The sequence below is a fragment of the Protopterus annectens genome, chromosome 4.part1, assembly GCF_019279795.1.
Source record: "Protopterus annectens isolate FY-2018-M chromosome 4.part1, PAN1.0, whole genome shotgun sequence".
NCBI lineage: Eukaryota > Metazoa > Chordata > Ceratodontiformes > Protopteridae > Protopterus > Protopterus annectens.
Window position 1 is genome coordinate 507,760,051 of NC_056734.1, and position 13,387 is coordinate 507,773,437.

General features: G+C 41.3%; 1 protein-coding gene across 3 annotated transcripts in view; it reads right to left on the bottom strand.

Moving 5' to 3' along the window:
- The window catches only part of LOC122800942 (probetacellulin-like), a 717,852-nt gene that overhangs the window by 146,476 nt on the left and 557,989 nt on the right, over positions 1–13,387 (bottom strand). For all 3 annotated transcript variants that reach the window (XM_044070325.1, XM_044070324.1, XR_006364659.1), the window contains one exon: positions 755–908. In XM_044070325.1, coding sequence (XP_043926260.1) covers positions 794–908 — 115 coding nt within the window. In that variant the 3' untranslated portion in view covers positions 755–793. The remainder of the gene's footprint in view (positions 1–754; positions 909–13,387) is intronic.

The following is a 13,387-nucleotide window of genomic DNA, read 5'->3' on the forward strand; positions in this document are numbered from 1 at the left end:
GAAGGAAAAGGAGAAGAAAAAATAACCCGTTTCCCACTCAAAACCACTCACCACACACACTCAAGGCACACAGAACACTGAGGGGGGAGGGGGAGTAGTACATTCTAACAAACTAACACTAACAACTACAGGAAAATTTCTAATACACGACGCACCAGCAAGGTGAGGAGGACAGGGAACCTACACTACACACCTAACACTCAAAAATTTAAGACAAAGCTGCTTAAAAAGCAAATAACCCACTCACTAACTTGGAGCTCAGGAGATCTTGATGCTTCAGGCAAGCCGTGGCAAATGAGATCTGGGGGTTGGAAGGTAGTGGAGGTGTATTATGGGTAAGGGGAGAAGTTTGCAGCTCGGAGCAGATGCTAGTGAATTTGCCGGCTCGGATCAGATACCCACAGGTTGAAGACCAAATGAAGTAAACTACTTCAGACCTTATATTACGATGAACCCTGTTACATTGACCTAATACTTGTCTGTCTCATCTTTGTATTATACCATGCATTTTTACTGTCTAACCTACACCACAACTATAAAAAAGGCCCATGCAGTATATAGTTGTATTATCTGGATAATAAAAACAAATAAAACCACAGTAAGGATCATCCAGAGTACACTTATATGTTGCTAGGACAGTACTTTTACTTACAATGTTGAATAACTGTTAATTGGAGGGGGTCATATTTTCCAGTATATTTAATAACTTTAAAGAAACAACATATACATATCTCTAAAGTAAACATTTACTGACCTTTCAATGTGAATGCATCCTCTGCAAGACAAACTGGATTCATACTATTGTGTCTTGATTTCCAGCTGCAATGTTGTTATTTTCTGCTGGTCTTATTTCTAAAGTTTCTGCCTCTTCTGATTTTTCTGGTTGTCTGTGTTTCTTTCGCCAATGACTTAAAGAGAATAAAAAAAGACAAATCTGTTCTCAGATCAAACACTTTGTCTTTCTGAAACTTGGGTACTATAAACAGTTACAAACAAAACAGTGACTGGACTCGCACATAATATAATTGTGGTGCTTTTCCCAATTATAAATTCAGCCAACATCACACTGTACCTTACAAATTGAAATGACACTTGAATACCAAAACACCAAACCATACTCTGTGGACAGACAAAACGACCCAGTTCCCCAATTAAATACTATAACCTGCGAGTTCTCTACATCTCAAGAAAGTACAGCATGCCTGATGCCAATAATGATCTGGATAGCTGGCTTGAAAAACTGAGCTGCAATAAACATGTGGTTTACAAATACTCCTGCTACCTTACTTTATGTAGAGGTCACTGGTATCTTCATGTGCACAAGAACAGATAATGATCCTACTACCAAAATATATTGATCTTGACGATCACACTACTGCCTTATTTAGAAGTAGCTTTAAGATCAATTTTAGGTTTATTCTCCTCAATTTATTTATAACTTGAGAAGGTGGACATGACTGATGTTGAAATTCTTGGTATTAACTAAGTCAGACTAACTGGTTATATTGCTGGACTGGGCTCTATAATGACCATTACAACAAACATTCTGTAACATCGCCTCTGCAGTCCATAGCTGATGTGCCACGCATGTACAAATCCAATTAGAGGACATTATCTTTGTTTAATGGCAGGAGGAGACCATAAACCCATTTATGATTCCCTTTAAATGCATTCCATATTACATCTTCTCTTCTTTCTTAGCTTCAATCTCATCTCTTCTCTAATCCACCTGTGCAATGCTCTATTCTGGTAACCCATTACATCTCTCAACAACCCTCAATGTGAAGAAATGCTTTTGCACATTTCTAAAATCTGTCTCATATGCCCTTTTCCTGTCCTCTGTCATCCCCGTTCAGGAAAATAAATTATCTCCACAAAATGATCTTGTACATACATAGCTTCTCCCTGGCAGAAACATGCATGCCCACAGCTTGTGGGCTTTGGCTTTATTGGCCTGAATGTATCCACAAAAGACTTTAGCCATGTAACACTTCATGGCCTTAAGGGGTCTGTGACAACTCACCACTGGAACAGTAATCAAGCAGCCTCAATCCTCACCACTGGTAACAGTGGGGATATACACTGAGAGGATGACAAGGTACACACACAGTATTTCCAGATGCAGCTTTCTGCATCAAGTGCAATTTCCCTCAACAGCACGCAGACACCACAGTCAGTCCAGGGCTGGTTTCTCCCTCTTTCTCCAGATTCCCAGTAAGACTCCCCACTGGCACAACTATAGACTTGAGATCTCAGCTAAGTGGCCAAGCCAAGACCTCCACCACCTTCTCTGTCCAACCAGAACCAGTGCTTCATGTCCTTGCCCAAGTAGCTTAAATAAACACACTCTGGGGTTTGATTTACACACACATACACACACACACACACACACAGACACACAGACACACACACACACACACACACACACACACACACCTGGTTTACTAGCTATGCCACCTTTTGTACAGACTATAAGGTAGTTATCACTGTTGTGATGTAGGGAAATATTGCCAGCCCAGTTATCTAGAATTTTGTAAACAATTCTATGTCATTTGTGAATGTTGATATGATTTATACTGAACTGTATGTTATGTAATGAGCCAAGATGTATCCACAGTGTACCTTGCTGGAACATAGAAGATTAACCTGCAAAACGTAAGAATAGTTGAGCTTAAGTTACTTTATAACTGGGCCATAAACAAAATATGTTATCTCTCAGTTTCAGTTCAGTAGCAGACAAAGTCTAGAGATAGAAGTTTTTTGTATTGTCTAGGAGAGAATTAATGTGTTTCACATGTAAAAGCGTTTTATTGTTTTACGACTTCCAAGATCTGCAAATATCTGAGAGCTACGTATTTCTCACACAGAGATGTTAAATTCTATCAAGTTTTTGTTTAGACTGGGAATTGAAGACAGGTGACAAAGAGTGATGTCATCCAGGCTGGCACAGCAGTAATGTTTGATATTAATTTGGGAACTCTCTCAGAGCTAGACTGTGCATTTTGTGTTTGTCTTTGGATCTGACAACATCAACACATCATCTGCACTTGCCTTGCTCTGTAAGTAAATTTTTTAGGGTATAATATCGCTTTTAGATATAGTTAGGAATACAGTAAAGATTAGTTTAGATGTTTTCTGTATTTATTTGAGACAGTCCTGCAATGTTGTTTTAAAATATTTCCTGTGACTTTGAACTCTGAAGTTACTGTGTTGATTGACTGAATATTATCGTCTTTTATTCTTATTTATTAACTATATTTAAACCTATCTTTGTGGCTATTTGTGAGATGTACTTAAGCTCTGAGAGTACTTGCATATGTATTTGGTGACACTGTACAGGCCACTCCTAAATAGCCTTGCAAGTCTTGGTCAGACTACCATATGAATAACAATAACATTACACAGTAGGATTGGACACCCTTTTTAAGAGCCTTATAGTAGCTGATAAGTAGAGGTTGGTGGCAGTGGAAAACTAGCTTATAGTCTGGGCAGAAGGGGACATAGCTAGTAAACCTGGGTCAGCCTTCCCCAGGTGTGTGTGTGTGTGTGTGTGTGTGTGTGTGTGTGTGTGTGTGTGTGTGTGTGTGTGTGTGTGTTCGTATATAAACCAAAACTCAAAGTGTGTTTCTGTCAGCTACTTGGTCAGGGACACGAAGCACTGGTTGGACAGAGAGGGTGCTGGAGGTCTTGGCTTGGCACCTCAGCTGAGATCTTAACCATATAGCTGTGCCAGTAGGGAGTCTTATCGGGGATCTGGAGAAAGAGGGAGAAACCAGCCCCAGACTGACTGATCTCTGTGTGCACTTAAGGGAAATTGCACTTTACTGTGCATTTTCTTGTTATCCTCCCAGTGTGTACGTCCCTTAGCTGTTGCCAGTAGTGAGGATTGAGGCTACTTGATTACTGGACCAGTGCAAGGGCATCACAACTGTCACCAGCCAAATCTTTGTTTGCTTACAGAGAGGTGTCTCAGGAATCCACAGGCTTTTCACCATTTGAGTTGCTGTATGGGCATAGGGTGAGGTGACCTCTAGATTTGATTCCAGATGAGTGTGAATCCCAAAAGGAGTCTGTTGTGGCATATGTCCTAAACCTCAGGACAAGGCTCAGGGAACTCATGGGCTTGGTCCAGGAAAACCTGGCAAAAGCCCAACAGCAGTTAAAGGTCTGGTATTACAGGAATGCTCGAGCTAGAGAGTATGCTGTAGAGCAGCAGGTAATGGTTCTCATTCCTGTCAGACACAACAAGCTGCAGGCAGCCTAGGAGGGACCCCTACAAGGTAGTAAGCAAGGCCAGTATGTTAACTACATGGTAGAACTGCTAGGCAGCAGGGGCACAAATTGTACCATGTTAACATGATGAAACTTTACCATGATAGGAAGGCCCTTATGCAGAGTATTTGCAGTGGATGGCAGGAGGAGTCTGACGGGGGATCTGGTGAATAATCTCCTCAGTGAGGCTTGGACTGACACCCAGTAGAAAGGGTAGAAATGCCCCAGCAGCTATCCCCTACTGAAGCTGAGAAATCAGAGCAGTGTTACAGGAGTTTTGGGGCATGGTCTCTGGGAAATCAGGGTGTACCAACCTGGTGCAGCACCAGGTGGATACAGGACCCTGAAGGCCTATTAAGCAGGCCCTTATAGGGTGCCTGAGATAGTCAAACAGACTCTGAGGGAGGAGATGCAGGAAATGTTGGAACTAGGGGTAACTCAGGAGTCCAGCAGTCCCTGGGCCTCCTCAGTAGTGCTGATACCAAAGAAGGATGGCAGCACCAGGGTCTGTGTGGGCTACAGGAAATAAAATAGCAACACAGAGTCAGATGCTTACCCCATGCCTAGGACAGATGAAGCCCTAGAGCAGCTGGGTGAGACTAAGTATCTTACCACCACTGATCTTACCAAGGGTTACTGGCAGGTGTCCTTGACTCCTAGTGCTAGCGACAGGTCAGTCTTTGTGTCTCATTTTGGCTTATATGAGTTCATGAAGATGCCCTTTGGGAAGACAAATGCCCCAGGGACTTTCCAGAGTTTGGTAGATCATATTCTAGCAGAAGCAGGAGATTTTGCCCTTGCTTACCTAGACAATATTGCTATCTGCAGCCATTCCTGGCAAGAGCACCTTCAGCATGTCAAGGAGGTGCTGGGCAGACTATAGTGGGCAGGGTTGACAACTAAGTCCAGCAAATGTCAGGTGGGTATGGCAGAGGTCTCCTACCTGGGACACAGAATGGGGAGTGGTAAGATCAGGCCAGAACTTTGCAAAGTGGAAGCCATTCAAGCATGGCCTGCCCTTGTTATCAAAAAGCAGATGAGGGCATTCTTAGGGACAGCAAGGTACTAAATAAAGTTTGTCTCCAGTTATAGTACCATAGCTGCTTCCCTCACAAACCTAACAAGGAAAAACAAGTCAGATAAGGTACTGTGGACCCCAGCATGTGAGCAGGCATTCCAGAAGCTTAAAGGAGCTTTGGGAGGACCCCTATGTTAGTCAGTCCAGATTACAGCAAAGAATTTGCTGTGCAGGTAGATGCTTCAAACCATGGGACGGGGGCTGTACTTAACCAGGTTTCCTCAGAGGGAGAAGAGCATCTGTCTCAGTCATAGGCTCCAACCCAGGGAGGAATGCTATGCAGCTGTAGAAAAGGAATGCCTACCCATTGTGTGGGCACTGCAGAAACAGCAGCCTTATCTGTAAGGAAGGAAATTCACTGTAGTTACAGACCACAATCCCTTAACATGGCTACATCGAGCCAGCCTGCAAAATGCCAAGTTACTAAGGTGGAGCCTAGGGTTGCAAGCATATATGACAGTGCAGCACTGCAGTGGGGTTAGTAATACCAATGCAGATGGACTCTCATGACAGGGAATGGGGTAAGGTATACTCAGACAGGCTCAACCCTCTCAAGCAACCTTTCTCAAGGGTCACTTGAAAAATTAGCTGGAGTTTTCGGGGGCAGGGAGAAATATGATATAGCAAAATATTGCCAGCCCAACTATCTAGAATTTTGTAAATAATTCTGTCATTTGTGAATATTGATATGATTAATACAGAACTGTATGCCATGTACTGAGCTAAGATGCATCCACAGTGTACCCTGCTGGAACACAGAAGATTAACCAGCAAAATGTAAGAATAATTGAGGTTAAGTTAATTTACAGTTGGGCCATAAACAAAAAATGTCTAGAGCTAGACTTTTTTTGTATGGTCTTGGAGAGAAAAAAGTTTTATTGTTTTACAACTTCCAAGATCTGCAAAGATCTGACAGATATGTACTTCTCATACAGAGATGTTACATTCTGTTACGTTTCTGTTTAGCTTGGGCACTGAAGTCAGGTGACAAAGAGTTATGTCATCCAAGCTGGCCCAGCAGTAATGTTTAATATTAATTTGGGAACTATTTCAGAGAGAGAGAGAGAGACTGTGCATTTTGTATTTGTCTTTGGATCTGACAACATCCACTCATCATCATCTGCACTTGCCTTGCTTTGTAAGCATGTTTTTAGGGCATACTATCTCTTTTAGATATAGTTATGAATATAGTGAAGATTAGTTACGATGTTTTCTGTATTTATTTGAGACTGTCCTGCAATGTTATTTTAAAATATTTCCTGTGATTCTGATCTCTGAAGTTATTGTGTTGATTCACTGAGTATTGTCTTGTTCTTTTATTCTTTATTATTAAATATATTTAAACCTATCTTTGTGGCTGATATTTGTGAGATGCACTTAAGCTCTGAAAGTACTTGCATATGTATTTAGTGACACTGTACAGGCCACTCCTAAATAGCCTTGCATGTCGTCAGACTACCATTGGGATAATAGTAACATTACACAGTAGGAATGGGCACCCTTTGTAAGGGCCTTATAGTTGCTGATAAGTAGTAGTTGGTGGCAGTGGAACTACCTTATAATCTGGGCAGAAGGGGGACATAGCTAGTAAACCTGTGCCAGCCTTCCCCAGGTCTGTGCGCATTCGTAAATAAACCAAATCTCAGTTTGTGTGTGTGTCAGCAACTTGAACAGGGACACAAAGTGCTGGTTGGACAGAGTGTGTGCTGGAGGTCTTGACTTGGCCCCTCAGCTGAGATCTTACCCCTATAGCTGTGCCAGTGGGGAGTCTTACTGGGGATCTGGAGAAAGAGGGAGAAACCAGCCCCAGACTGACTGTGATCTCTGTGTGCTCTTAAGGGAAAATGCACTTTAATGTGTGTGCACTTGTCATCCTCCCAGTGTGTACATCCTCTAGCTGTTGCCAGTGGTGAGGATTGAAGCTCCTTGATTACTGGGCCAGTGTAAGGGCATCACAACTGTCACCAGCCAACTCTTAACAGTTACTTTAAGGCCCTTAACAAAGGGTGCCCAATCTTACTGTGTAATATTAATATTAATACAAATGGTAGTTTGACCAAGAGACAGGCTATTAGGAGTGTCCCACAGTTCATCAAATAAATATTCAAGTACTCTCAAAACTTAAAAATGTCTCACAAAGATCAGCCACAATGAAATGTTTAAATATATTTAATAATAAATAATAAAAGAACAAGAAAATACTCAGTATATATTCACAGTGACATCAGAGTTCAAAACCACAGGAAATATTTAAAACAATATTGCAGGACAGTCTCAAATAAAGAAAGTAAAACATCTAAACTATGCTTCATTATATTCCTGACTGAATCTCAGATAATTACTATACCCTAGTTAACTTTCTTAAGTGCAAGGTAGATGTGGTAAATTGATTTTCTAGTTGTTGTCAGGTAGAAGACAGAATACAGAATGCTGCACCTCTCTAACAGACCTCTTAAATTAATATCTCAAATATTACTGCTGGGTAGCTTGCAGAATGACAATTTCTTGTCATCTGAGACTATCCCAGCTGAAACCACCACCCCCCACTGCTTGAAGCTAGCACTATTTAGCATCTACCTGTGAAAATACATAGACCTCAGATATTTGTCTTTTTTTTACATTACAAAACTAGTAATTATTTCACTTTAAAGACAATATGGAAAACTCCCTAGTACAGACATTCTGTCTCTAGATGCAATAAAATAATTTAATTTCAGCTATTTTTCTGAAGTTTTGCTGGACTGAAGTTAACCTCCTGTGTTCCAGTTTTCACTGTTAAAATATATACCTTTAAACAGCTACAACAGTGCATGTACATTTCTGTTCTATCTATGTTCTGTCCAGTAGGGCATGCTGTGGATACATTTTAAGCACAAGCACTTTATAAAATATCTCAAACACACGTCTGCACAAACCTAACTTGATATAGACATGACATGCAGTTCTAATACATTTGTTTGTAACATAAGCATCTTATATGAATCATGTTGATATTCACAAATGACATACAATTATTTACAAAATTCCAGAAAGCTGGGTTGGCAGTATCTCCTTTCATCACACTTCTTCCCTCCTCAAAGACTCAAGCCAGTTGCTAGAGAAACATTGCTCAAGAGCGATCAGCTTTATCTGGGAATACATTACCCCATTCCCTGTCTTGAGATTCCAGCTGGCTTTGCATTGCTGATCCCCTTACAGTGTTGCACTGTCATATCATATGCCTGCAACCCTACGCTCCACCATAGTAATTTGGGATTTTGCTGGCTGGCTCCCTATAGCCATAGATCCCCCTCAGACTCTTCCTGCCTCCTACTGCAAATACTTAGCAGAGGGACTTCCCTGTCATGGTACGGTTTCAACATGTTACCATGGTACAGTTTGTGCCCCTGCCTCCTGCCTAGCAGTTCTACCATGTAGTTAACATCACTGAACTTACTTGCTACTTTGAAGGGACCCTTCTCAAGCTGCCTGAAGCTTGTTGTGCCTGACAGGAATGAGAACCATAACCTGTGCCCCACAGCATACTCTCTAACTTGAGCATTCCAGTCACACATTTCTTCTACAGTAAGTCTGGTATCCTCCAACAGCGGTGCCTCACTTTCAGCCTGGGTACTACTAATCACCTCTGCCCTCACAGTCACTCAGTCCAAGGGAACATCAGTACCCACAAGCAGCTGTGGCTCACATTCAGTCTCACTGCCACAGGAAGTTTGGTATCCTCCGACAGCGGTGCCTCACTGTCAGCCCGGGTACTACTACTCACCTCTGCCCTCGCAGTCACTCAGTCCAAGGGAACATCAGTACCCACAAGCAGTAGCTCATATTCAGTCTCACTGCCACAGGGTAGCTCCCTCCCTGAAGGAACCACTTCACCAGTACTGGCTTCAAGTGTGTGGTCTGTCTGGGTCCCCCCAGGTTACAAGACACACGTGTTTGTCTCCAAGCCTGACTGCATGTAACTGCATGCACACATGGTATTGCATTATCAAAATCTTCCCCATCAGGACATCTGCAGGGATATCCTAAAACACACCTACTTGCTGACTTCCTTTTCCACCCTCCCAGTCAAGGTGAACCCTACCCAAAGGTATTTGGAATGGGGTCCCTTCTAAAGCTCTGAGTGGAGTAGACTGCCTAAGCAAGTAGTGCCCCTCTTTAACCATTGCAGGCTGCACAATGGTTAGGTCAGTGCCTCTTTCCCACCTACTAAGACAGGATATAACCTCTTGTGGTAGTTTGCTACCCTTGTTGTCTCCAGACAACTTACTGCTGGCATTCTGTCATTCCCACTTACTGGCTGTCCCACCTTCTGTTCCCCACCTTGCCTCCATCGACATCTATATTCTACATGGCATCACTGGTTATATTTAACCCTTGATCCTGGCTGTATACCTGAACTAGTGGCTTCCCCTGTTACTGGCGGACTCTGTTGGGGTATTTTAGGATGCCCACCACGGGATCCCTTAGACCCATGTGCAACATTAGGTATCCCTTTCCTGTGCAGTGATGCTCTGCTTGCTAGGTATAGGTCTCCCTTTTTCCCCAACTCATCTGCAGTACTGCATTTCCTATCTGCTAACCAAATTCTTATGTTCTCAGGTAAACTGCTAAGGGTGTGTTCCCTCACCAAAAGGGCTGCAAGCCCTTCAAAAGTGGTGACTTGACACCCACTCACCCATCTATGAAAATAAGTGCTTAACTCAGCAATACATTTACACACACTTTTATCTGTCTTGCGTCTATGCTCACAAAACGTTTTTTCTTTAAGCTTTGGGTGTTAACTTAAAACACTGTAATAAACAAATTTTAACAGTATTATAATTTGAGCAATCAATATTAGACGATTTAAAAATATGAGTTACAGTCTTACCACGGAGTAAGGGGGCAGGAATACTACCCAGAGGCCTTGGTTAACATATACTGTTTACATACCCTTTCAAACTTATGAATAAATCAAAATTATCACCCTCTGTAAACTGTGGAAGAAATTTACTGACCTTTAATGTTTCTGGGGTTCGGTTATTCCCTTCCCCATTACCTCCATGACCCTGGCAAAGAGTCAGCAGATCCTTTTCATGTTGCCTCTTCCTCTCATTTTCTTCGGCTTCCAGATATCTCCGTCTCTATGCTGATTCTGCACTGACCTCCAAAAGCCCTGACTAACTAAGCTAACAAAAATAAATAAATAAAACTATTATGATATGAAACTCTGAACATTCACTGTGTGGCTGCTTGGGAGTACAAACAACTTCTTTGGTGACCACTGTTTACAGGCTACAGGAGTTCAATATCCACACCACTGAATCCCAATATATATACACATATATACACACACACACACACACACACACACACACACACACACACACACACACACACACACACACACATACACACACACACTGGATATAAAAAGTGTACACACCCCTGTTAAAATGCCAGGTTTTTGAGATATTTTTGTATGATTGTATGTTTTTTATTTTTTATATTTTTCCCTTAACAGATTTGTTTTTCAACTGAATTGTATAGGTTATAGGTCACATTAAAGGTGGGAAAAGTTTTGAAATTATGTATTGTGGTCTCATTTTTTTTATCTCACAAAAACCTGGCATTTTAACAAGGGTGTGTACACTTTTTATATCCACTGTACACACACACACACACACACACATAGATACATATATATATATATATATATATATATATATATATATATATATATATATATATATATATATATGCATATATACACATATACACACACACACACACACAATTGTTCAACAAAACATACTGCTGTTATATATAAGAGTGAGAAAATACAGAACATTTTGCTGAACAATGGATTGGGTGACAAGTGTAGTGTGATTGAATTGCAGAGTGTTTTGCTGACAAAGTTATGCATAGTAATTTGTCAGTTAGGAATAGAGGAAGAGTTAGGTAATGGAATACACTTACTGTGTGTGAGCTAGTGTGCAGGGTGGCTTGCCCCCCTGCAAATGTGTTTGCAGTGTACATTTTCGTGTTTTTGCATTTTGGTTGAGTGTCACTCGTTGAGTTTTCATTGAACTTTTGCTATAGTGGAATTGGATTTTTGGTGTTCGAAAAATGTGTAATTTCAATGACGAGAAGTAAATCTATACATGCACACACACACATATATATATATATATACATACACACACGCACACACACACACACTAAATGGACACAGTGTCAACATCCAAAATGACATTAACGTCAGCAAGCTACTATTTATAAGCAAGTGTTTTTGCTAGAGAGCAAGCCCCCTCTGACCCCCTGCTAATTATACATACCAATTCCAAAATAGCACAGTCTCAGAGGTAAGGGGTCTTTCTCCCTACCTGGGGACTTTCGATTACACACACCTGTTAACCAAAGCTTAACTTTTGAATGTTTCACTCAAAAAAATACTAAACCCATGTGTGTGTATGTATGTATGTATATATATATATATATATATATACACACACACACACACACACACACACACACACACACACACACACATTATATATATGTGCACAGTATGGTTATGTAAATACAGTATATATCCTACTGATCACTACTGCATTATTCCAATACTACCGATACTAGTGGGTAATTTCACAGAGATAACCTGACATCTGGCTAGTGCTCAAAAGCCAAAAACCTTCCAATGTATGCTGATATGTCTGGTAGATGACCTAAGCATGTGGGCATAGGGATATATAAGAGGATCTAGGAGTACAAGATCCTCGACAATATAAAGCCTGGAGACCATGGAAAAGCATGAGTAATAGAGAAAAATAAAAACAAGCTCAGCAAAAAGGAATGGAGAAGGAAATGCTCCCCTCTCAGTCTATAGGGTGTATAGAGATACATAAAGACAGCACAAAGGAAGGATGGATCCAATACTGCAGCAGTGTTTAGTTGGACATCTACTGCTATGGTAAGTTCTTACACAACTATACTAGGTCCTTCTCTCCGTAGGTCAGTGTTGCAGTATTCCAATAAAATTTGGCATTTCTCAAAGCTTAAAAGATGTTTATGATGGATGAACTAGAAACTGGAGGGTTATCTACCAATCCAAGAAGTACAGATCTGGCAAAAGAAGTCTTTCATCTAGAAAAGGTATCCATTCTGTTGTATTTGGTGAATTTATGTACAGGGGCCATTTAACTGCTTCCAGAATGACACTGGAGTCAAGGATATTGCTGTGATAGAATGTGATTTCACAGATGAAGACAAGGACTTGCCATGTAAGACGATAACCGAAGAAAATGGACTTTGAATTGCCTGCTTTGAGACTTGTTTGCCCAACTTGCCTTCCTGAAAGGAGACAAAACGCTGGTCTGCTTTCCTAATATCTTTGGTTTTATCAAGGTAGAATCTTAGTTGCCTGTGCACATCTAAGCAGTGCAAAACTCGGTCACCTCTGCTCTGTGAGTTTGGCAAGAAGGTAATTAAATGAATAGCCTAACTGAGAGAAAATTGACTACCTTGGGCATGGAAGAAGGGTTAGCCCCATGAGGGACCAAATTCTTATGGAAAATAAGAAAAGGACAGAAAGCCATAAGGGTTGAAGCTCAGTAACCCTTCTGGCAGAAGAAACAGCCACCAGTAAAACAATTTTCCAAGTACAAAACTTGAGGGAAGCACAAGCTGCTGGGTGAAAAGGTGACAACGTAATTTTTTCTAAATGAAGTTGAGATCCAGGGGAGGGAGCTGAGTGGAATATCCTTTCTATGTGGATTCAAATGAAGGACGCCCTTTAAAAACTATTCACCTTCAATTCTTGAGTGTGTGTGTGTGTGTGTGTGTGTGTGTGTGGGGGGCAATGGGCAGTAAGTGGCATGCATGCCGAAATGGCAAACCGTTATGGTTTTATCGAGGAAAAGGCAAGTCCAGTTTTGAGAAGACAAAACAAGTAGCACAAAACTGTAGGGGATCACTTCTGTGGCTCTGCTCAACAGGGGCACGGGAAAATAACTTTCTTGGGTGGCGTAAGCCATTGAACCTTGTTGTCTAGGCTTA